Source organism: Patagioenas fasciata, chromosome 5 (genome assembly GCF_037038585.1).
Source record: "Patagioenas fasciata isolate bPatFas1 chromosome 5, bPatFas1.hap1, whole genome shotgun sequence".
NCBI classification, from domain to species: domain Eukaryota; kingdom Metazoa; phylum Chordata; class Aves; order Columbiformes; family Columbidae; genus Patagioenas; species Patagioenas fasciata.
The window spans coordinates 58,222,559-58,247,572 of record NC_092524.1 but is presented as its reverse complement, the minus strand read 5'-3'; the positions used below and the strand labels follow the sequence as shown (position 1 = coordinate 58,247,572).

At 42.2% G+C, this 25,014-nt stretch overlaps 1 protein-coding gene across 4 annotated transcripts in view; it reads right to left on the bottom strand.

Annotated features, from left to right (window-relative positions):
* Positions 1–25,014, bottom strand: part of EVL (Enah/Vasp-like) — a 158,000-nt gene that overhangs the window by 116,714 nt on the left and 16,272 nt on the right. The window contains exon 1 of one of the 4 annotated variants that reach the window (XM_065839479.2): positions 15,013–15,033. The exons of 1 other annotated variant lie outside the window; for it this stretch is intronic. Coding sequence is in view for 2 of the 3 variants with exons in the window: in XM_065839476.2 (XP_065695548.1) it covers positions 14,545–14,567 (23 nt within the window). In the remaining variant the exon portion in view is untranslated. Of the gene's footprint in view, positions 1–14,544; positions 14,711–15,012; positions 15,034–25,014 lie in introns of those variants that run through there. 2 more of the 4 variants (XM_065839476.2, XM_065839480.2) reach the window with 2 other exon arrangements.

Below are 25,014 nucleotides of genomic sequence, written 5' to 3'. Positions count from 1 at the left end.
AATGGACAGGCAGGTATCATTTGGATACTTTTTCCTAGCCAGGCACAGGTAGCTCTTCGGACTTTTAAATAAATCTTTCCCTTGGAAAGCTTCCTGACACCACAGCACAGACATTTTTGTGGGTTTAGGTGCTATTAAACGTTCAAAAAAGAGCCAAAGCACAAAAACGCTGGCAAACTACAAGGCACGCCATATGACTTAGCATACAGGGAGGGCTTTTATAAATAGTCTGCATGAATACATAGGGGCATACAATACCAGTTAGGATAAATTAACTCGAGAATATTGATGTGGTAGTGCCTAGAGTACCCCCCGTAAAGGTGGTCTTCAGATGGCTGTGCAAGTGTCACAGGCACTGCATTAGAAATATATTTCAAGGAGAATTCAAAGTAAACTTAAAGAAGAAGAACACCTCGAGGGATGTGGTAAGCATCAGAGGAACAAAGAACAGAACTGCTAAATGCTCACTACGAGAGAGAAGTAGGTGATATTGTTTGAAGAGGTGCAAACCAGAGCTGCATGAGACATCCCAAGTAACACTGAAGCCGTGCTGTAGTTTTCTGCTTGTGCCCCAGGCAGAAGCCAGGTTCTGTCTTGACTAACAACACATTTTACAAGGGTACTTATTTACTCCATTTCCTGAGATAAAAAGATGCATCCAAGCAATAAACCGAATTCATAGCCATGATCTCACCCAAATCCATGAGACAGTGCCTGGCTTCCCTAAAACTGCAGTTAAATGTATTGGATGTCAAAACACAGGGACCAGAATCTGGAATAAAGACGATGAGAAAAGTGCCACATGCAAAAACCCACTATAAAAAAGGCAAACTGCTATAAGCCAAAAGTTGGGTCAGATGACATACTAGAGACAGTTACACTGTCCTGAGTTCTGCTTCACTTCACCCAGTCCAGACAACCTCTAAGCGTCAGTTCCTCATTTGTACTCCATTAAAATCAAGAGCAACAATACTCCTTCTAGAGCATGCTTCATCTACTCCTGAAGTAGGCGGCTAAAGCAGGTCAGATGAATCACGTTAGCAGCAGCTTTTTCTCTCCATTGATTACACAGGGAGCCTACAGGGACCAGGTCGGATGTAGGCTTTTAGAGTGAGAGGAAATGAAGCCCATCTCAGACATCTGCACAACTGCATCCGCAGCACTGCGTATCCTCTCATGACTGAAAGTGGGACTAATTTCCACTGCAGAAAAAAGTCAAAAATAGAAGGCAACCAGCCTCCTGAAGACTGATCTGGAATCCGAATTCCCAACAAGGCAAGGTATTTCTTTCCATTTCAAACATTTGAATTAAGGCTATGGGTTGTAAGAGTTTGAGTCATGATCCCTATTCCTCACTCTACACCTAATCTGGAATCTGACATTAGTGATGTCATTTAACTTCATTTTTCCTACTATTTGCAAGTAGGGATAATTATAACAATTCTGCATGAATGCTGAGTCTTAAATGATGAACATCTTTAAAGTGTTCTGGGATCTCAGTGCCTCTCGTCAAAACAAAGATACTATTAACTGTCATATGAACAGTATCCCAATTACCATTACAAAGACAACATTTATCCCATATTTACCTTTAAAACAGCTGAAATTAATTTGCATGTGCTTTTTTTTTTTGGATAGTCCTTCTCAGTGGTGTTCACATGTCTGTTTCTCCCGGATTTGTATCTTCTGATCTGACGGTTTGCAAGTTTACTGCCATGTTCTTTTTTTTTTTTATTGCCTGTTGAAATCGTGTTCTACTGCAAAAAAAATTCTTTCTTTCTGCATGAATACAGCCAAATATCTATCTATCTATAAATATATATAAAAGCCCACGCATTCTGCCTTTAAGTGTAGCAGACAAATAGATTTGAATTTTGGTTACGTAAACAAATCTGCTGCCTTTTGCCAAGTCTAATGGACAAACATGAATAATTCCTGTCTAGAAACCACACTTTGAATCCCTGTACACAGTAACTTGGACTAGAAATCAAAACAAAGTGTAATTGTCTCCATCCTCTATTCTCACAACTCCAGCAAGGAAAACTCAAGGAAAGTGCTCACATAATACAAACACTTCAATCTGAAAACAGCTTCCATTTGCAGCACAATGTGGAAATACACACACAAAAATACATAGACAGGTACGTGTGGATATAGATGTATATATACGCATACAGTCATGCTTCACAGGGAAGGCATCCTTGGACCAGAGAGAGCCAGGACAGCAGGGCCCCAGGAGCCAGGATCTTGCTCATCAGTGCCACTCTTGGGATTTAAGACACTCTTTACCTCCACTTCTCAAAACACGTGTAAGAAACCTCCTTTTTCTTTGACATTTATGGATGAAAACATCTCTGCTCATTTTAGTTATTGTCACATAGCACCTCTCACTGGGAAAAGGCATGGGACTGATCCTGCACATGCCCCAGCACCTGGCACAGAGCAAAAAGAGGGAATTCCTGCAGCTTGTAGAAACCCTGGGGCACCATGTTGAGGCAGGCTGCTGGTTATACATTGCCACATCGAGGCGAAGGAGACAATGGGAAAAACTTTGGGAGGAGCATGAGTGCTGAGGCAGACTGCTGCAGCCGCGCTCGTGGCATGAAGGACACACACCACAGCAAAAGCAACCTGCTGACAGCACTGGAGACCAGCTTCAGCCCAGTCACCCAGCAGCCATGAGACATTAATTTCCCCCTGTCCCCACAAAGCTTCATTCACATCCCTGCCCTTCTGCTGCTTGATGTTGAAATGGGGACCCCCCTGCACCTTGACCACTTCCATTGCTGGCACAGGGCTGTCCTCAGCGAGGAGCGGGCAGAGCTCCTGGCAGGTACCGCACTACGGTCTGGAGCCCAGCGCCCCGTGTCCACAAGCGCACATGTACCATTTCTGGTAGCATCTGCACTAAATCTCAGCATTAGAGGCAAATCCTCAGTTCTCTGGCACAACCACCACTGTCAGATTAGATCCCCTCTCGCGGGCACAGAGATTTTGGATTGAAGACTAGAGCCTGCACGCTAAACACTGACAAAAAAACCCAGATGACTCCTCTGGACCATGTTCCTGGATGAACAGCTTCCAGTGACACACATTTCTGGGGGCTGCAGCAAACACCGGTGTGAGAGGCTGTGATTCCAGCAAAGCCGGTGCACCTGCACATCCTCACTTGTCCACCAGCTCTCTCCCTGCTTGCCTCAGCTTGCTTGAACACTGAAATAAAACTCAAAGTGACATGCAACACCTGTTTCCACAGCTATTTTCCACACCCAGCTACATCTAATCTTTGCTTCATTGCATCCTTTAAAGTTTAGTAATGATTTCAGTGAGCAGTCTTAGTCAAGTTTCTGACTTTTCTACTTAATGCTTCCATGACTGAGCTCAGACATCTGAAGGAATCTGGGTTTAAGTAATCTGTTCAACACAGAAAGCCCTGGAAACACGCTTTCTCCTCATCATCATCTTAAACCACGACTGCAAAGCCGCAGTATAATGTGTATTTTTCCACTGTAGCAACACAACAGCAGGGCTTTTCTTGCATTGCATTGGACTTTCTCAACAGCTCCTCCACCAGATGGACTCAGTAAAGTATAAAACAGGATGTATGTCTCAAAATGCACTCTTAAAATTCAAGAAAAAAAGTCTCTGTATCATCCTTCTAAAGAACTGAGAAACAACTAAAAGACCTGTGTTCGTTAAATAGCTGTTTTAATTTACATATGAGTAATTTACATGCAATTTGCTGATAAGGATTTTAAAACCTCAGAGGTCCCAAGAACGCACGAGAAAATTGAATTTGGCCAAGTGTGACCAGCTGAGTGCTGTACATGGATCACAACATACGCTGGGGAAACTGAGCGGGGGGGAAACCCCAAGAAGTAAAAATGTAGCGGGCTCTCTGACCTTGCTGGTACCCTGAACGTGGCAGCCACTGTGCGTGGCAGCTCCTGCCTGTGCCCTCGAGCTGGGGCTGCCATCCTCAGCATCGCCTGCCCAGCGAGACCCACCTCAGAGACTTCAGATGGAACAAACCAAAAAAGCAAAGCAAAACACATTCCAGACCTCAGAAGCCAAATCAGGCATCTACGGGGAAAACCAGTCCTTATCTGACCCCTTGCTCTCCCCTCGCCTACGCACGCAAGGACAGCCAGCTGAAATCCCCAGTATTTGGCAATCGAGGTTACGCTGACGTAGACCCAGAGACACAAAAGCATGGTCAGGGCTCAAAAGGGACGTGGGAAGCAGCAGGGACTGAGCTCATACCCACACCCAGGCATTGCTGTGATCTTCCTGGGGGGAAAAATGGCTCCTGAAAGGCACACAACTGCAGTGGGGGCTGGACAATGACAAGCGCACAGCATTCCCCTCAGAACAGCCCCTCCGTTTCCTAAGTCCCAGTGCTAGGAAATCACATTGCATTTCAGGATTGATTTTCTCTTACTTCAACCTTCAGAACTTGGATATTGTTACATCCTTGTCAGCAATGTCAGGATTTTCCACAACAAATCAGACATCTTTTTCATGTAAAATTATCTAGCTACCTTACATGTGCTGTATTCTGCGGGTACTTAACTTTCACCACTTTCTGTAAAAGGACATTTTGTTTCTCCTCCTTTTCACATTGCACTTTATAAATAGTTTAAATAAATGTCTACCTATGTTTAATAAGCCTGTGTTGCCTGAGTGAGTTTGGGAAATACCATTAGTTATATGGAGTATCTAAAAATGACTATAGGGGATTTATTGACATGAACGTGTTACCTATTATTAGCACAAATAATCTTGTCTAACAAGCCAGCACAGAAGTGTCATCCTCAAACTTTAAGGGTGATCCTTTTCCAAATACGGTGGTGGGTTTTTCCCCACCCTTTGTATTACTAAGTACTCAGGATTCCTAAATCATTTGCTGTTTCTCTTTCAACAGAAATCAATAGAAACGTTCCAATACCATAATGGGATGAGTCCAGTTGTACCATATAGCATGCCTACATCCTGCTCAATGGACTGCCTTACTCGCTTTAAAGTGTGGTGAAGCTTGGACTGAGTTCTCTATTTTCAAAGGACATACAGTGATTGTGCAATTATCTGGTTTAACTGGGACGTGCATTTATTTATGTTCAAGCAGTAGTATAACTGCGTGTGACCTAAGGCACAGGCTCTAGGCAAGAACCCCTTTTTCCGGTGACAAGGTCTGAAGTAAAATGCATTTCATTTGCTCTAACAGCCCTTCTGGGTTACAAGTTACTTTGTTCTTGACTTTGTCCCTCTTGTACGTGCTTCTGAAAAGGCTTGGACCACTGTTGCCTACTTATACTGCTCCCTCAAATGCAAACATGTATGGATACATCTTACAGATGATGTAAAAATCACACAGATGATGTTGTAGCTTGCCAGTTTAGTGTCTTCTATGGCAGAAGTTTTCATCTCTCAGTCTTTATTTTCCTGCATCATGATGCACTGGCAAATCACACATTTAAGAAAACAGCAGGTTCTACAATGTTAGGATCATTATGCCTGCTCCCTCCATTCTGCAATACAAACACAGAGGCAAGCTTAGAATCACGTTTTCCACACTGTTTAGCACTGGAAAACAAACATACATTTTCAAATAATTCAAATATTCCACATCTATGTTAGCCTTTAAAGACAAAAGCCAATTTTCTATGTAAATAGCATCCAGCTGGTCCTCCTCCCTGGAATAATCAGAGCGGATACATGCTCTTGTGAAAATCTGATCCACGTAAAATGCATTTTTCTTGATTTTTGAAATATAGTTCTTAGATTTCCATTCTCTAATTAAAAGAAGAATGTGACTTTGATCTCAAATAATTTGTCATGGATGTCAAAAAGAGTCTTATCTGTTATTTCCATTTTAACCCAACATTATAAGAAGCAGCCCCTTGCCAAACAGCAGCAAAGCTATGCTAGCTGGGAAGAACAGTGTTAACTACATGAAATGGCATCAAAAAGTGCTGTCTCATCAAGCAAAGACGATGTGTGGAGGCAAGGTTTGCAGGAATAGTTGTTCTACTAGACCAATTCTTCCATTCAGAAGAAAGGACAAGCTTTTTGATACAACACCCCCCTTCAGTTTCAAACAAAAGTCTCAATAACCCTTCCCCAAATTTTTATCAGTCTTTTTCTCATTCTATTTCCTTCAAGCTTGTTTGTTTTCCGCTCTTTCCTTCTCTCCCACAGATAAATTTAATGGGAAATTAGTCTGAGGTTTTACAACATTGCTAACAATTGATACTTCAATGAAAAGAAAAACAGAAGTTTTACTTCTGAGAATTATCCTTCTTCTGGGTGGCTTTGATATTTTCTTAATTTCTTTGATTGAAACTTCTTTATTTGAAACTTCTGGTTCAGATCTGTAAAGGGCTTGCATAATGATAAGCTTGCCTGTTTTTGACAATTATAGAAGTTAAATAAAAGATATTCCCTCTCCCTTCGAACACTCCCTCACCTACATCCCTAGACTGTGACCAGTATAACAGCACTATGATAGCATGTTTTATGGAAATATATTGGTTTCCATCAAAACAGAACAACCTGTCATGCTCTGTAGCTAAACGGCTAAAATGCTTGATTAGGATGTGGACAACCGAAAAATAAAACCATTTCCATGGGATTTTAAGAACAGTTTTTCACCCCATAACATCCAGCATCAGGCAAAGTAGGATTTTAATTTAAGTCTTCATATTCTGAACCAACATGAGGACATCACACTGCCTGATCAATACATACCAAACCAATGGAAAATATCAAAGTGTGTATTTTCACCAAAGAAGAGCTCAACTCAATGTCTGTGAAACAAAGCCATCGTCCTTGAGCCCAGCCCAGAGATCATCTTTGCTGGACCATTATCCCGCAAGTTTCACAGCACTTTGCAATATCAATGCCAGCTGGTACATGCATCTTTTGCCTGGGAAAGTTTTCCTCTACATTTCCCTCAACCAGGCCACTTCCTTTCTTCTTCAGAGCTCAGCTTCATTTTCATGGCATCCAGATGGAAAAATATAGGCTATTTCATAAACTTTTCACTCTCCTCACCTTCCCCTGCTCTACAGCAGCTACAATGACCAAGTGTCAGCTTTCCCCAACTGTTTTTGAAAGGTAATACTGCAAACACTCAATGGACAAATTTGTCTTCTCATAACCTTACTTGAGCCACTTAGTCTCTAGCAGGAAGCAGCAATGGTTTCCAAAGGAGATAGACCCAGCAGGCCAAAGCATGAAACTAAACCCATGTTCCGCCCCGTGTGGCATGAAGAAGCTCCCCCGATGCTGGTCAGCTAGTAATCTGCAACTACAGGTATCGCCTTAAAGGGAAGAAACTCTAAACATTTTCTTTAATTCTGTGTAATCTCATGAGCCAATACAGCAGCACAGAAACTTCAACATTTGTTTTGAACCTTGATTTTTTCAGTTGTCCTGTCAGATTTTTTTTTTACCTAACAAACCTTCACAAAGCTTTGTATCAGCCACTTATTTAAATCATGGGCTTTTCAATCTCATTTTACAGGCAGCTGATCTAAAACCACAAGGCTGTATGATCTCAAGCTGAGATAAGTGAATGGACACACCTTACTCAGAAAGTCCCAGAGGATGCTATGCACCACGCTTGCGAAATTCTTACGGCTAAAGGAGGGTTTGAGATACTGCTCTGGGCACAGGCTCTTCTGTAGGAATGGCAGGGGAAACTCTTTCCATAGTTTCTGCCTGTTCTCACATGAAAACTCAATATGAGAGTGAAATGCTCATTGCTTAAAAGCACACTGAGGTCCTTGGATAAAGTGTTTCTAACAATGGAGCATCACCTTTCTTGACAGTGTTTTTTTCCCCATAAGTACCATACCTTTTCTACTTCTAGTTGTTGAACACAAAGCTTATCAGGATGGGGTCAGAGCTGATGCTATGTGCAGCCAGCCTCTCCTAGCAGATGATGCTGTGAGGCCCTACCCTTCCTCCTGTGCAAAAACAGAGAGGCACGAGTCACCCCATTCAGTGCTGTGTTCCTGCTTCCTGCAGGAATCAAACCAGTTCCCAGCAGAACAATGTCAGGAGTTCCGCCTAACTCATGCTAGAATAAGCAGAAAAAAAGCTTTTTCCCTCCAAAAGCAATGATGACCTTTAATAACTAAAACATACCATAGGAAGAAGCCCCCCTATCCTGTATCTAACATTATGAACAGCAGAAGTAGCAAGACCACCAATTTTATCTGTTTGGCTTTGCTGCATCAGAAAAGTCAAGAGGGAAGTCAGACATCCACACCATCATATGGCTGAAGTTAAGGGCAGGGACCAGGATAATCAGCATCTCTGGAAGTTTCCAGGAGAGCAAAATCAAGCATCCACCCCTAAGAATCTGGCACTACAGGTAAGAAGCAGTGGGCAGCTGTTGTTTTCCATGGAAATTGAACTAAAGTGCTTCAAATCTTTAAAGAATTTACACTAAAGCTTAAATGAGGCAGGCAAGACTAAGAATGACTTGCTCTAATGGGCACCCATAGGTGGATTTTAAAATTATCATAAATTCTGTTCTTTAAAGAAGCCATCTGTACTCGTGTTTGTTTTCATTTTAAAGATTGACATCAGTTTCCATGTGTCTTGATAACTAGCTTCAGTTCTGAAAAGTGTGTCTGGATCCTCATTAAACAACAGCAGCCACTTCTTGTTTGTGACTATTACTACAAGGATGCTAAAAAAGGGCAGTGAGGGAATAAACATGTATAGGAGATGAGAAAGACAACAGAAGAATGCAAAAGCAGACTACCACGCCTAGAAGGCAAAGGGAATAGAGGGGAAATTTCTTGGTTTTGTGATTTAATTACAGCACAGTAGATGCCAGGTACCCTTCCCAAGTCTTGGGCGCCAGTGAGGTGGTTGCTCTGTAGGGTGTACAACTGGACCAGGAAAAAGATGGGATCACTGCACACTTCCACAGACAGCCCCACATTTCAGGCACTAAATACACACCCACACACACTTTACATTGATTTTAATGTGACTGGAATTTACCACCTCACACACACACTGGAGCTCCTCTAGTTCAATAAATATCCTGGGATAAATCTCTTTTCATATTTTTATTTGGGATAAGATTATACTCTCAGGCACTAGAATATTTGCTTCTAAAATCTGGCCAAACCTAAGCCCACTATCTCTAACAAGGAGTCTCTAGCTATTTCCCTCTTCAGCAGAAATATTACAACATAGCCACTACGAGAATAGTATGTGCTTATCTTCATTCCCAGCAATGGTATTCTCATATTACTGCCTTAGAAGTATTCCTCTCCTTCTCTTCACATGTGTCTGTGCTAAACCACTGAAATATGTGGCAACTGCAGTGTCAGTTGTCACAGGGAAAAAAAATATGTCAGCAAAAACATTTGATCCAATCTGCTGTTTAAGGAAACAACATTTCCTCAGGGTGTATGCATTGTGTGGATAAATACCAACTGTCCAAAAATCAAGTCTCTAAAATCAATTTCAAATATCAAAGGGCACATTTCAGGCAACTACCTTCAGCAAAAGAAAAGAACCCCAAACTAGTTCCCTTTCCTCCTTTTTTAATTTTGTGCAAGTTTGTTTCAGACCAAACCCATAAAATTTAACCTGTCACAAACTGAAGGGTGAACTCTTAAGTGAAGAACAACACAAAAGGTATTATGGACTTTATAGGAACCCTAACTTGCCCACCCCGGGCACATGTGTTTTATCTAATGAGATGTATCAAATATTCACATTTGCAATGTGAATGGCTAGACTTGCTGATTGCCATGTGTAATCAACAATGTATGTTTGTCAGGTTTTGCACTCAATTTCCCCATGTCCGCTTAAGGACAAAAGAGAGGAACATATCAAGCTGGTTTGCTGGTGGACATACTCCAAGGAAGAGCAAGCGTTGAGCAAGCAGAGCCTCTACAGGCCTGTAGCATCCCTTGTCTGCTGAAGCTGAGCTGGCTTCTCAGTTCACACATTTATGGTTATTTATTAAGCACCTACAGGCTATTTTGAACACGACAACGCAACTGGTGTGTAATGCAGGTTAGAAGGGGCTGAGTTACTGCAACCCATTATGGTCTGCCAGAATACAATCCTTGTGCTTTCTTCATTCTGTACTTGTTTCCTCACTTTAGTTTTAACACCTTCTGACTTCGGCAACACTTACTCCCTGATTCGTTTTCCCCTCTTGTCAGAAAAGACTAACTGCACTATTTGGTGTGTTTTTTCACTAGCTGCTCCATCTAACCTGGGAGGTCAGAGTCACCAACATGGAATAACAATTTGTTCCATGTATCCATAGTGTTGTAGCCCCATTACCCCTTTCCACAAAAGCTACACTCTTGAAGCAACTGAAATAGTCTTTTGCAACTCTCCTGATGCTTCTAGCTCATCAAAATGATCATATTTCTTGTAGAAAATAACAGCAGATATTTTTATGTTGTTTTTAAAGAGCAATTTCTGACACAAGTAAATCCCTTCAATTGCCTCACCTTCAGCTCCCCGAAGCTGCTTGACTATTCAGAACTGCAGCCACACTTCTGAAAACTGGGGTTATTTAAAAGGCCTCCTTCAAAGGACTTTTCAGCAGCAAAAGCCAGAAAAGACAGACCTGCATCCCTTCGAACAACCAGCCTGTTGTCACTTCCATAAATCATCTTGCTATTTCTTTGAGGGAGAGGGATGGAAAAGACACCTGTCTTCAAGTTTTAATATCATGTCCACCTTTACAAAATGATTGTGTTCACCCTGTATACTGTTCTTTAATAAATGTGCCGCCTACCCTGGAGGTATTTGAACTGTTGGCTGTAATACAGTGAATGCTGCAGACAAAGTCAGAGCGGGCATTTGATGGGCACCTGCCGCCACAATTCATTTTTGCACAATCATATTAAAACTGGAATTCTTCACTGATCTGGAGTATTCAGTTTTTTGTTTGGCATTAGTAAAAGGAGAGGGTTGGGCAGCAAAATTCCTGGTTGTAGTTCCAGTTCTGCAGCTAAACAAAATCACTAAATGCTTACATGGAAGATAAACTCCATGCCTGCATTTGCGCAAAGACATGGGGATCACCTGCTGCTGGGAGGCAGCGCCTGGCTGCTGCTGGTGGGAGCTTCCACATGCACCACGGTACCCAAATGCTTTACGTTCATTTTGAACTTTGCTTTCCATTCACCAGTGAGTTTTCTTTCCTCTGTTCCTAGCCAGCTCTTTGAGAGACTCATCTTCCCCTTTGTAGCATTCTCAGTTTTGCTCAGTGGATGGGGGAATAGAAGATGCAGTTAAAAATACTGCGATGCTGTGGTGGGCGGCGTATCAGAAATAGACAGACACCAGCTCACTGTGAAGAATACCAAGTAATATCCCGGAAAGATAAAGGCATGGCAACAAAAGGAAAAAAAAAAGCATTTGTGATCTGCTGCTAGAGAGCTAAATCTGGGCTGAAAACACCACATAAGGAGTACTGCTTGTGGCCAAGTGTAACATCCTCCTGTGGGCTTCATGTGCAGTCACCTTACAACAGTGCGGTCAGCAGGAGATCATAAAAACATTGCTGATGAACAATCCTACCTCCAATTATAAACAAAATATATGTGAGCTTTGGATTTGTATGGAGATGATGCAGAAAATCACTAAGAAAATGGACCCAACAGTTACCTCATAGAAACCAGTAGCCTATATAATAGGAAGATAAACCCACCTTGGCCGATATGGAACTATGAGATTATTCAATGGATTTACCCCCTATTTTTTCTGAGGCTTAAGTCTCTGTTCATCTAGCAAGTAACTACAGGGATAATGTTTCATCCCAATGAGCTTCCTAAATGAGTGTTTCACAAACAGCACACCAGGGTTACTCATGGCCCGTAAGTGAGACACTCCTGCAGAGAGGTCCAGTGGCTGCTTAACACTTCACAAAAAATACTCTGGCATCGTTTCACCAGGGAAGCGAAGAAGCTGCATCAAACTGAAACCACTGAGGGGAACTTGGGCAGCCAGACCACAGGGACTCTTCTTGGCATCACGTCAAGGTGCACAGCCCCTATCACCCATCCAGGAAGACCTGCGGGTCCTTAAGGTCCACTGTGGAGGCAGAAATAAAAATGTAGAACAGCACACACAGCAATGACATGCAGAAGTTCACACAAGCAGGCACCAATGGGGTCACCACTTCTCTACATACTTGAGCACTCAAGCCCTGTAGTTGCACTGAAAGATGGAAACAGTTGTGCTTCTGCAACATGCACACGAGCATCTGCCTCAGGTCAAAGCCAAGACGAGAGATAATCATAGAATCACAGAATGTCCTGAGTTGGAAGGGACCCACAAGGATCATCAAGTCCAACTCAAATGCAAGCTTATGTTTTATGCACATGGAAATTGGCACCTGTAAAGAGTGTGGGGCTGGCAAGGACCAGGGGCCATCAGTCCAGAGAAGAATGCCATCTACTGCTTCATCAACATTGCTTCCAGGAGCCCATGGGAGTGAAACTTCCACCTCACTGCTCAACTAGACCCATTTTCCTTTAACTTACAAGATATGTTTTGATCCCATCAAAATGTAATATAACCAAAGGCATGAGAATAATCATACTATTAAAAAAAAAAAAAACAAACCATCAACAAGCAGATACAACCTTAACAAAACACCATGGAAATGCCTAATAAAATAAATGCCATTTAAACGCTGTTATACAGAAACCACAGCCCTACCAGTGCAGAAGATTTAAAAGAAAATGTCTAGCAGTCTGCACATGAAATGTTAATACTATTTTCAAATCAAGTCTAAGAGAGGACGACAAGTAATTTAATAAGCCTAATGGGTGTGTAATCAGTATTTGACCATATTTGCCATAAAAGCAGGTGTCTTCCTGGCCCATGATGTCTAGGAAAGCCACTGAAAGACACCTAAGGCTTTTAAAACAGAATTTTTAAAATATCTTTTTTCTTCTCATGTAGATTTATTAAGAGTTTCACTCTGTTAAGAATAGGACCAAACCAACCGGGTGAAATATTTTAATATAAATAACTCTGTGGGCATTGTAAGTGGCACAGTAAGTTTGGGGCCCATTTGCAGCTTAATTTACTGCCAACAATCAGCGATGTCAAGATTTCCAGCATCTCCTGACAGCCCTATGACAACTGCAGTTACACAGCATTATCTGGTCTTCCAGTAAAATCTTTTCCCTCAGACAGCATCATACTGCATTTCACAACAGGAGAAGTATACACAGTCAGCCTGTATCTCCTCAGCCCTTATGTTGGAAATCAGGATATTTGGGGGGGGATGTCAGGGTGTCTTGTAGCTGCTTTTACTGCTTTTGACACCCCTCACTTCTACATAGAACTGATCACCAAATCACAAAATAAGGGAAACTACCAATATATTAAATGCTTCAACAAAGAGCGGAAATTATGTTAGTAATATTTCATCTGAGGTTAGAAAGTGTAATTTGAAAATATTTGGTAGAGAATGCTCATTGTGTATACAAAGAGAATCCATCCTCTCCTCTAGTTACATACTTGGTCAAACATTCTCTTTCTTTGAATAAAAAAGGAAAGGGTATTTTTAAGACACATTATAATAATAATATACAGACAAACATATCATGAGGTGATCCCTAATGCTCTTACAACATTGCCACCATTTTATCTGGACAATTTTATAACATGAGTTATAAGAACCGAACACACGAAGCAATATAAATTTTTTAAAAAGTGAGATACCCCCCCACCCCACAACTACTGAACAGAATTTTTTCAAGTCCAATACTGTTTTATTGCAGAAAAAATAATCACCTCTTTTACTGAGGATAGAAATTCTATTCTGTATCTTCAAAAATCTGCTACGGTTTTAAGAGACCTCAATACTTGCAGAAGGAAGGAGTTATATTGGGGGTGGGGATGGAGGAGGAGAGGGGGCAGAGGCGATACTGAGCAGAACCGATATCAAATAAAAAGTGCTAATTTTATACTCTAACAATCACAGTTGCTCAAACGTTTGCAAACAACAAGCCAACCCCAGCAACTTAACCATATTGTTATTGTAAATGTAATTCATGCAGAATTCTGCAGCTACAAGATTATGAAAAAGACACGTATACTCTGCAGCAGCATAAAATATAATCCTAAACACAATCCAAGCATCAATTTTCCCCTCTCTATCACAATCAGTATTCTATCTTGAAGGAGCATCTGTCAGATTCTCCAGAACCAAAAATAGCAAAGACCCTTTTACACAGAACAGTTTCTGGTTTATATTTATAACTGCACTGTACTCGCTGCTTCTGGCTGCATGGCAATGAAATCTGTGCAAGATATAATCAATTACCCAGCTTTGCACCTCATCATGCGGTCAGCTACTGTTACCTGCATCTTACCCTTCAAGCACTGTTCCCCATGCATAGGGTAGAGATTTTAAAACACAATAAATATTTGCACATTGAATAACTAACTGTAGAGCTGACTGACATTACACAGCAAAAACCTTGTGAGAACAAAAACCAAGCACACTGATGTATAAAACAGAGATCCTACCTGAATTCTTCAAATGCATACATGGCCTAGTAACTACACCAAGGCTCTGAAATTTAAAATTATCTTCTTAACGTGCAGGAGGAACATTTAGTTTGTCAAACTGCAGCAAAATGCATAATGACGAGACAGTATATTTGAAATATTCTGAAGAGAAAGGGTATGCAGATACTGGCCTGCAGCCTACAGCTCAGCCAGCTGCTGACAAGCAGCAGCTAACAGGGAAAGGCGATAGAGTACCATGTGATCATTCCTGCAAGTCTGATTAATGCAGTATACTCCAAGAATACAGGCTGATATCCTTATTATTCAAGCCAAATAAGTCAAATACTGTACACGACAGGCTCCACACCTAAACTATCATTCACGTGCTACATCAAAATCAGTAAACGTAAGCAGAGGATATTAAAACAGTAAGTATATATCACAACCGAAGAGATTAGTTAGGCCCATTCAAGCTGATTTTCTTACCTTGTAGAGATATTTTAGTCTGTGCTTTTGTTCATATAAACCATCAATGATGGAACAAAAGACTGCAGCCACAAACCTCCCCTTCCATGAATGCCAGAACATTTTAAGTAGTTTATCTGCTAGAAATCATTTCCTCTGTAGTCTATCCCCAACTGCTTTAACTCCTTCAGCCCCAAATTCATTGCTATAAATCCTATTTGCAGTGCCATGCGGGCTTTTAGGGTTTATAGGGTTAACACCAAGAAATCGCAGCAGTGCAACTGAATGAAGCAGGATAAGAGCCAAAGGAGTCATATCTGCGAAATCAAAGGCAGGAGATAGGAATGAGGAAAGTTGAGAATTTCGTGCATTGCAGTGTGCAAACGAAGATGCTTCAGCTGCCTAGCAACAGCGCACGCAATCTCCATGGCAACAGCTCGGCGGGGTCAGAGCATCACCACTTGCACGCACACCCCGGGGTGATAAACCGGAGCCAACCTCCCCCGGCCCAGCCGCAGACCCCTGTGCCGGCCACCCCGCACTGGCAGGACCTGACCCAGTGCCAGCAGGGAGAACTGGAACAACAAGGCACCTTGGGAGCAGGGGTGAAGTTTGCACCTACTCTATGTAGCTCAGTCCTAGCAAAGCAGAGCATGGAAGCACATGGGCATGCTCTTGGAATAGCTCAACCATGGACAATGCATCTGCTATTCCGAAATAACACAGTTTAGTGGTGTTGCCCATCCTGGTTGACAAAACGCAGCTCACAGTGCTGGGTAACAGACCCCAAATCAAAAGGAGACAGAGCTCATCGTCCCCATAGCAAACCCCTTGGAAATTTTGGATGTGTAAGAAACACAGGCTGGATGACAGCCATTATCCCTTCACCTAGGGACTGCATGGGTCTGATTCACAGGGAGACTTTGCTGAGGCTGCCAGCAGCCCCAGCTGAACTCAGCAATGTGTTCAGGGGGGATGAGAGGAGGTTTTACCATGAGGTTGTGCACACTCTAGGTCAGCCTCAGCACAACAGCGTGCAGCCCCCTCAGGATGCCAGCACAGAGCCGAACAGGCTCTGCCACATGGCTGCTGGCTAGAGAGCAGATTAAGGGAGAGGATTGCTGGAAATGACAGAGATTCAAATCCTGGGAAATCAACCCTTCACCTGGGAGGGACAGATTATGGGGCTATGGAAGAACATGCTGCCTGGTAAAGTCAGGAGGAGGCAGCAAATTCAAAGTCACCTCTGGAACTGCTCTACACCTTGGCTTGTCCCTTACTTTTACTGCTGGGGCTGGTTTCCACAAGGAAACAGTTTCTCACATGGAGGATTTTGGCTGGAGTCTGAAACATCCAGACCCAGCTATAGCTTCTGAAGAGCCTGAGGTTCACCCCACTGTAGGGCAGTGGCCACACCCTGAGCTATGGGATTCAGAGGCTAGACAAGCATCCAAAGTACAGCCAGCCACTTCTCCTGGACACAGAGACCTGTGACAGTCCACAGTAACTGCAGCATTTGATCCCATGGCTCTGAAAAATGTAGGCAGAAAGGGCTGGAGTGAAAGGAAAAGGCACTCATGGCAAAAACAAACACAAACAAACAGCACTAGAAACAAAACCCACATTTATTTGGGGCACAGTGTTTTTAATGCAGTTGTGACCTTGGATTTCATTTTATTTCCTTTTAAACAAATGTGATAGTGTTAAGTGACAATAAAGGCACGCTGTAGGAACACTAAAACACATGCAGTCACACCATCTGACAGAAATTAATTGCTCTATAAGCATCCAGAAAGAGAGGGACTACAAGGTAGGTACTTCTGGCTAGAGCCTAACATGAGATTAAAACTAGCAGAGTAGACAACAATACAACCCTCAAGAAAAGTCACCTTCTATATTTAGGCCGAACTTCACTGGAAGTGTGCTTACTATATACATAGCCAAGCAGGCGGGCACAGGGAGGTAGCCCCTCACAGGCACATGTTCTGCTATTGACTTGATAGGAAACAAGTTTTTACCTTCCAAGTCAGAGCTAGCCAAGATCTCTCATTGATGAATGAGGAAAGTCTAAATTTCTGTATTCTTATTCATTCCAGTCTTCCTCCAAGTTGAGTTCAAGTGGAAGAGGGCTGTTTTTCACTTGAAATGTGTTTATTTTTCAAGCTAGCTAAAGCAAAAACACTTCTAAGGCACTAACAGCAAATGTAGTGTGCTGTGTCCCCCAAGTATTCATTCTCCTTGAAACAGAGTTGACAAAATCACTGTCTGGTCTTCCAATTCCCGCAATTTCTTAAGAGTCACTATGCAAATAAATAGCCAACTGTTCAAGTCAAGGCTTCCCTTATCAATGAGTTCACTGTGAAGGACTCGGAAGGCAAACACCCTCCAGAAAGCTTTCATATTCAGTAGAGGTCAGCTGCTGAAAGGCTTCAGTAGGATAACATTTTTTAACTTATCCTACTTTTTTTTTAGCTAGCAGTTTCACAACAGCTCATAGCATTACAGACAGCAAGAGCAGGGCTCCCATCCTGTGAGAAAGCGGATAGTGTCACTTCTGGTTAATTAATTACTAGGATTCCCACATTAGACAGTAAGATCTGAGACCATCATGTCATATTGTTGACATGAATGAGGCTCAGTATGCAATTACCTAACAGAACTCGCAGGGGCTTCAAAAAGCCACGTGAACTCATGCAATAGCCAAATACATAAATAAATGCAGGATTATAATACTTCCTTATGACTTTCTTGCAAAGACTGTAACTTCTCATGCCCTGAGCCAGACTGAGGGTCTCTTGAAGCAGACAGAAGGTACATCAGAAACCACAACCAGCAAGGAAGTTTTCTACAAGGAGTTGTTTATTCCGTGCCTGGCTGTATACTCAGTCCAGACCTTTGATGAAAAATGTCCCACACTTTACCACAAAATGAAATTATGTTGCGGAAAAAAAAAAATGACACTAAACATAGTTAGGGTGGGTTGATTAATGTAGTGGGAACCTAGAGACCCATATCCCGCCTTCTGAGCCAAGGCCAGATAGCTGTGGCAATGGGGGATCCTTCCCACTGCAGATCAGCAGCTTTTGGAAAACAATTTCCAGCTTTAAGTCCAGGCTCTAACAGACAAGTGAGACTGTGACAGAAATGGTTATCCTTGATGAAGGCTTGACAAAGAAGCAAAGGATGCAAAAAAAAGTCTGGAAATAAAACAGACCAGAATGAGGTAGAGGATAATAGTGACATTTCTGGCTTTAGCTAGTATTTAAGCGGTGTACAAGGGCCTTGTGTTGATACTCTGCATAAGCACTTCACTTCCCCAAGAATAACAGCTTGCATTTTTGGTATTCAGTAGATCAGTCTATCAGTATTGGACCTCTTGACCCAAGATTCCACCAAATCCGTGGCCAGATGCTAGATGACATTATCCGATCACAAGCAGACTGAGGTATTTTAATGAGGTAACTATTTATTCCCTTGCTGAAGCAAGGAAAAAGCCACTAACACAGCAGACTTCTGTCATTAAGCCTGTATTATCATATGCTGAAAAGATATTCAGACCATGCTAAAAAAACACAACTGCACTGAAAAATCCAGCATTCACTTCAATTCATGAGGAAGAAAACATCAAGAAGGGAAATGAGCCAACAAGTGCATACATAATCAGTATACGTCCACTGCAGCTCTAACATTTCTGCACAGTGGAAGACGTGGCCATCACAGACAGCATCCCAGAATATCCTGAAAAATCTCCCTTCAATAGGATTTTCTCTGAGTTCAAAAGTCTTTCTTGGTCTTAGGAAAATAAGATTTTAAAGGATTATTGAAATAGAAGGAGGAATGGCTACTTCAGTTTGTTCAGGTATTGGGAAAATTGTGGAAATAATTACAGTGGGCTAAAGCTTACTCAACAACAGAATATTCAATACTGCAGTATCAACTCAAACCTTCACCTGTTAAAGGAAATGAGGGTGGGGTGGAAACGAACTTTTTTTTTTCCTCTTTTCATCAGTGGGATTTCTATTGTATGCTGCTTTTAAACAGTACATTAATTTGGATGCACAAGAATAGTGTCTTCACTCTCTGGTCTTCACTTGGACCACTACAATTTGATTTTGTGAAGTTAACCTTCACCAAAATAAAAAAAATCCAACCTACATTCCCTCCTAATTGATATATCTTGAAATTATCATAGCACACAAACATTTGCATAGCAAAAATCACTCTTCTCCCTCCCAGGTTTGGCCTGGTTACAAATCATGATTTGCAATTCTCAAGGCTTGGTCTGGCCACAGGACAGCTGATGTGAGGTCTTCTCTGTGATTTTCTGCCACAGCTTTACTCTTACCATAGTCAGAGTAGCACATACCATTTTCATTAACAGATACTCTGTACCAGGTGCAGGTGAGCATACAGCATCTCACAGGGCTGAAACTGGATGTTTTTCCAAATACAGCCCCATCTGCCTTATTCTAGTGCTTAGGGGAAGGTACACTGGAGTCAACCACAGAGAATGAGATTCTTACTGATTTTCTAATCTGCCATCGGGGACAGCACCAACTCACAACTTGCAGTCCAACAGAACTGAGCCAGTTGGGATGAAAACTAAAAGCTCCATATGGATTAAGTTATCAATCACATCAATAGTGCCTGAAATACCCAGTCAAGTTTAGGACTGTATAGGGCTGATTGCCATATAAAGCTAAAAATGGAGAGGGTCCCCAGCAGTTCTCACAGACAAGATGTAACAATCTGCATCAGACACAGGTATTTGAGATATATGCCACATTAGTAAAAGAAGGAACATGGTCATGTCACCATACATCCAAAAAACCCAAGATTCAGTCTGTATAGGTTTCAAATGTTAGTCGATATGACCAAGACCTGGGCACTCCTGCCTGAGTTTCTGCCTGTATGACAAATTATTTAAAAACATACAAATCCCTTCCAAGGAAAGGTACAGGGCTGCATGAATCTGAAGTGCAAGGCACTAATTATTATTTATTATTACACAAACAATTATCAACCATAGCTTTTTCAAGACAGCACAGATTAATTTGAAACACACCACATACAAAAATCACCTTAGCAATTATGAGTTATGCTGCCTCAATATTCACCTGACAGCCACAGCATCTTATACCTGCTACATCTTTGCTGATTAGTATCTTTATCTGTTCAAGGAAAGAGCAGAAGACATAAAGAGCTCTTTCAGAGGCAATAAAAAGAACTATAGGCTTCCACTGAAACTTCCTTCAAGTGAGCCACAATTAGTCAATCTGACATTTTCCAAGTTGCAAGTGAGAAAAAAGAGAAATGGGAGGCTAAATCTAGACTTGCATTATGACCATTACCAAATGAAATGTCAATGGATATGAAAACAGTACCTGGAAAAACCACAATCATCCACCAAAGCACACACTGAAAATAAAATATTTGGACATTTGTGTGAGGTGGACACATCATGTATCAACAAACACAAACCTGTGTACTTTACACATGAATACAAAAAAGGGCATTCACATACCACTATAAACACCCTGACTTCTTGCCATTTTGAAGGAAGCCAGTGGTCTAAGTCTTACAAGCATTTAAATCATACAGCGGCACGTTAAAAGCAGCAGCCAACAAAAACCAAGCAACCTCCCACACACAGATGAGCACGTTAATACTTACTGAACTGGGAACTCATTATCAAGTATATTGGCAGGTCAGAAGTTATTTTGTGGGGAAAATATCAGCATCTACTTGGCATCTTCTCCAATAACCGTTAGAAGAGTACTCCTAATAACAACTGAGTCTTCTTATATCTCTGCACTCTCTAGCTAAATGGCAGGACATAGAAAGAGAAAAATCAAGGCTAAGTTTTATATTTCTGCTTCTATCTACCAAAAGTAACCTCACTGCATTTGATAAACTCTATGAGTACCACGTATCCCTTGAGTAAACTCTGCAGCACAAGATCACAGCACCAAGGTCTTGGGAGCTATTCGCTTGTGAGGAGTTCACACAGACATAATGTCAAAGCTCTGATCAGATTGTGGCCCAGAATTTCACCCAGGATATGTATGTAAGGATTATCCGGTGTAAGGCACTGATGGCAGAGAATTTGCCAAAACTTGGCTGTGTTACTATGACATTAAGATGTATACTGCCCCTGCTTCCAACAACAACAACAACGAATTTGCTTTCCCTTGCAGCTGATGCAAAAGATGTTAGAAAAAATGTGTGAAAGAATTATTCATTATATACTGTGGAATTATTTGTTCAGAAACAGCTTCTGACAGCAGTACCAAACATAAGCCATGGCAATTTCAGAGCATCATTTGCCCACTCCCATGAGAACATACAAAAGTTTTGATTCCTCCAAGGCTTCAGGACAGCCTAACACCCATCAGCAGTTTTACTCACTAACCCATATGCTCTCGCAGGCAGGAGGGAGATGCTAGTGGAGTGATGCCACTGGAGCTACGCTTCTACCCAGGGAAAGGTGACACCATAGCCACATGGCCAGATTTTGGCCCACTTCGTATTGACAAGTCTTGACTCCAGTAAGGGTTCTGATAGTGTCTCACATCACATCCTTACAGACAAACTGATCACTGTGTAAAAATACATGATGGGGAAGTAAAGAAAACAGACTCAGAGGTTACAGGTGAGAGAACCTGTAAATTTTGACTTTGAAATACAGGAAATCCAGTTCAAACATAGGAAGAAACTTCTACCATGAGGGTGGTCAAACACTGGCACAGGTTGCCCAAAGAGGTTGTGGCATCACCATGTTGGAAGATATTCAAAACTCAACTGGATGAGGCCCTGAGCAAGGGTTGGACTAGATGATCTCCAGATGTCCCTGCCAACCTCTGTGACTGTGTGATTCTGTGAGCAGGACCTTCCCATCCCTTGGGCATAGCTCAGCTTACTCCCAAAGTGTGCCTGGCTGCTACAGCAGCTGCTGCACATGAAACATCAGGTCATTCCCACAACCTCTTCCCTGCATGATGACTCATTTCACATGGTATTTACTTATCAACAACGCATGTTCTCTAAGCAAAGTACACAGAGTGGAGGAAGATTACACATAATCTTTAACAAGAACCAACCATGCATTTAGACTACAACTTTGAAAATTCATGCTGCCTTCTTCCTATAAGGCTGGAGGAAAGTTATGAGTGGCCATGAGTATATTCTACAACACGGGAGACAACTTGGGGATACCTTTCTCTGAAATGCATGTGGCTTGGCCATGCTGCACTCTGCAAAGGGTCAGTACAGCGAAGACATGGGTTTCTGCCCGCTTTAGCAATTTATTCACAAAGCATCAGCAAGATGCAATGTTTTTGAGTCAGATATAGCAAGATCTGTTTGATGACATTCCATGGCAAATCAAAACTACGGCAAGCAGTTTAAGTTGCAAAATATTATTTTGAGTATCATGTTTATATCCCTTCTTTGTTTTTCACATAAAGACTGAAGATTGAAAAACTGATTTATTTTTTTTTAAGAACCTAAGAAATACTAATATTGTAACTCTTGCTCTTTGCTGTTCCTGTAGGACTCCTTGGAGAGGGTCGACTGGTTTCTTCAGTGAAACATTATTAGGTTTGACACTTTAATTAAAGGGGGTGTGAAAATGAACGCAAAAATCTCTTTTTTACATAAGCTGCATGTTATACTTTAGAGTCAAATGCAAGGAAATTACAAAAACAGCATGACAGCAAAAGTTTTTACACAATCCATGAAACTGGGCAGCTTTCAGGATCCCACATCATCAGTTATCCAGTTTCCAATGGTAGTGGGGATGAGATTCAGTTTCCTAACAAAAGGACAAGCGCTAACGTTCATAAAGAAGCAAAACAGTAACACCGACCCCATGTTTGTGGCACCTTGCTTTGCTTTCTACATCCAGAATTTTCCACACCTCTCCTAATTTTCCTGTGACCTATCTAATAAAATCTGGATTTCTGAGGTGAGGAATGAAGAGTGAGGGAAGCCATGCTGCTTGCTTCGGGACGGAGCAGCAAAGTTACTGATGAAGTCTGAATTCTCATTTTGGCTCTGCCAGCTCCCAGACTTCTGCACAATGCACAGTCCAAACTAGGGAGGTCTTCAACACATCAACCCATTACTGCAACCCACCCCAGAAACCCCGAGCCCTCGCCATCTGCTGTTCAGGAAAGCTCGGGAGGGAGAGCAGAGTAGGAGGTCAGGCATACGCGCTACTTGCCCAGCTATAATTGCGTGGCTTATCATTTCTCAACTGAATGATCCCATTTTCTCACTCTCACTTTAAAAAACCACCTACTTAGGCTATGCAGCTATGATTAACTACCTATGGTGGAGCTAGTACCATTTTTACAGCCAAGTAAAGAGCAGTAGTACAAACTGCCCTACACTACCATGAATCAAGTTTAGTACAACACCTATTGCCTCCCTACCTGTGCTGAGCTCGTCCTTTTCATCACTCAGGCTGGACTAGCAGGCAAGCCACACAGAGCCACCCAGTCTGTCTCACAACTGGGTCACAATCTTGGGAAAAGCAATGGGATACACTTCTGTCCACCCTAAAACTGCACAAAAGAGGGTGTACAGCACGAGGAAAGGACAGAAAAGGAAATCAGGAGTGGGGTTTGCAATCACAGCAGTCTTGGATCCAGATCTGTTGACTGCTATTTGTACACCAAATCCCAGAGCACACTGCAGCAAATGAAAGCTTTTTCCTCCCAACGATGTTCACTGCTGAAACATTGCATAGTCTCACTGCTGTCCTGCCTGACATTGCTTGGGGTTCAAACCAGTTGCCTAAACCTGGGTGTCCAAGCAGGTGTATGGTGTCTGGCATGCAGGTGGGCTCTGATCTCCCATCAGCCACACATCCATCACATGGGCACTTCAGATCATTTGAAACGGAACTGGGCACCAATTCAGTTTAGACAACTGAGTTGCATCTTCAAGTATCAGATATTTATTCACGAGCCAAATCCTACTTCCCTTATCTGTGGGGGAAAAGAGAGGTGAGCATGACCTGTTCTCTAGCATGAGATAAATTTGTCTTTCCGTGCATGAATGACTTCCTGAAGGAAATGGTCAGGTCAACATAGATAAACACGCCAGCCAAATCCTGGCTTAGCTAATTTCTAACAAATGAAGCTGCAGAGCAGTCCATGTGTCCCAATGACCTTGAAAAGGAAGTCAGAAGCAGCAAGGCTCTGCAAATGAATTCCCAAGACTCATAAAATGACAGATCATCACAAAACCTCAAATACTGTCCGAAACTTATTCCCCTTGCTTACAAAATTCCTACTAAGCTTCCAGGCATCACTATTCTTCCACATTTTGAACCCACACTTCCATCTCAGAGCCCTGCAGATCCACCTAACCAGATGCCTGCTTTTTCCAGTCTCACTTCCTAGTTGCATTCCCCGTATCAGCTGCAAGTGGCTCAGGCTCTCTTAAGTTGCAAGTATCTCACCTTCCCATCCACTACCACTCTTTTCTCTGCTACCTCAGGCTGCTATCAGATGAGTACAACATTAAGAGACATTAGCATTATCAGGCAGTGTTGGTGCCTGGGAATACAAGCAATGCCAGATCCATGGGCTGTCTCTGCTCCATGCACACCAGACCCTCCACCTGCCCCTTCTCTGAAGACACACTAGCATCAGCCAAACATTACCCATGGCACTGCAGTGGTGCAGGGCTGAGGACAAAGAACAGTTTTTACAGCTGTATCCCCACCTTCTCAGAAACAGAAGGGCACTGGGCAGAACAGAAAAGAGCTGGAACGTATGTTAGGATGGTATGAGCATAGGAATTGCAAGAACAGGTCAAAGGAAACCCAGTAAGGACAAGGGTAGGAGAGGATCCCACACCCTGGGGAGAAGGATATTTTGTACCCTTCATGGGATGTAAAATCTGAAGTATAGGTACTAGTCCCACAAACAGACTGTGTTGACCACATCCTCTGTCCCTTGACTTCTCAGTCTCTCCAAAAACTACTATTATTTAACAGTATTGTTGATGCTG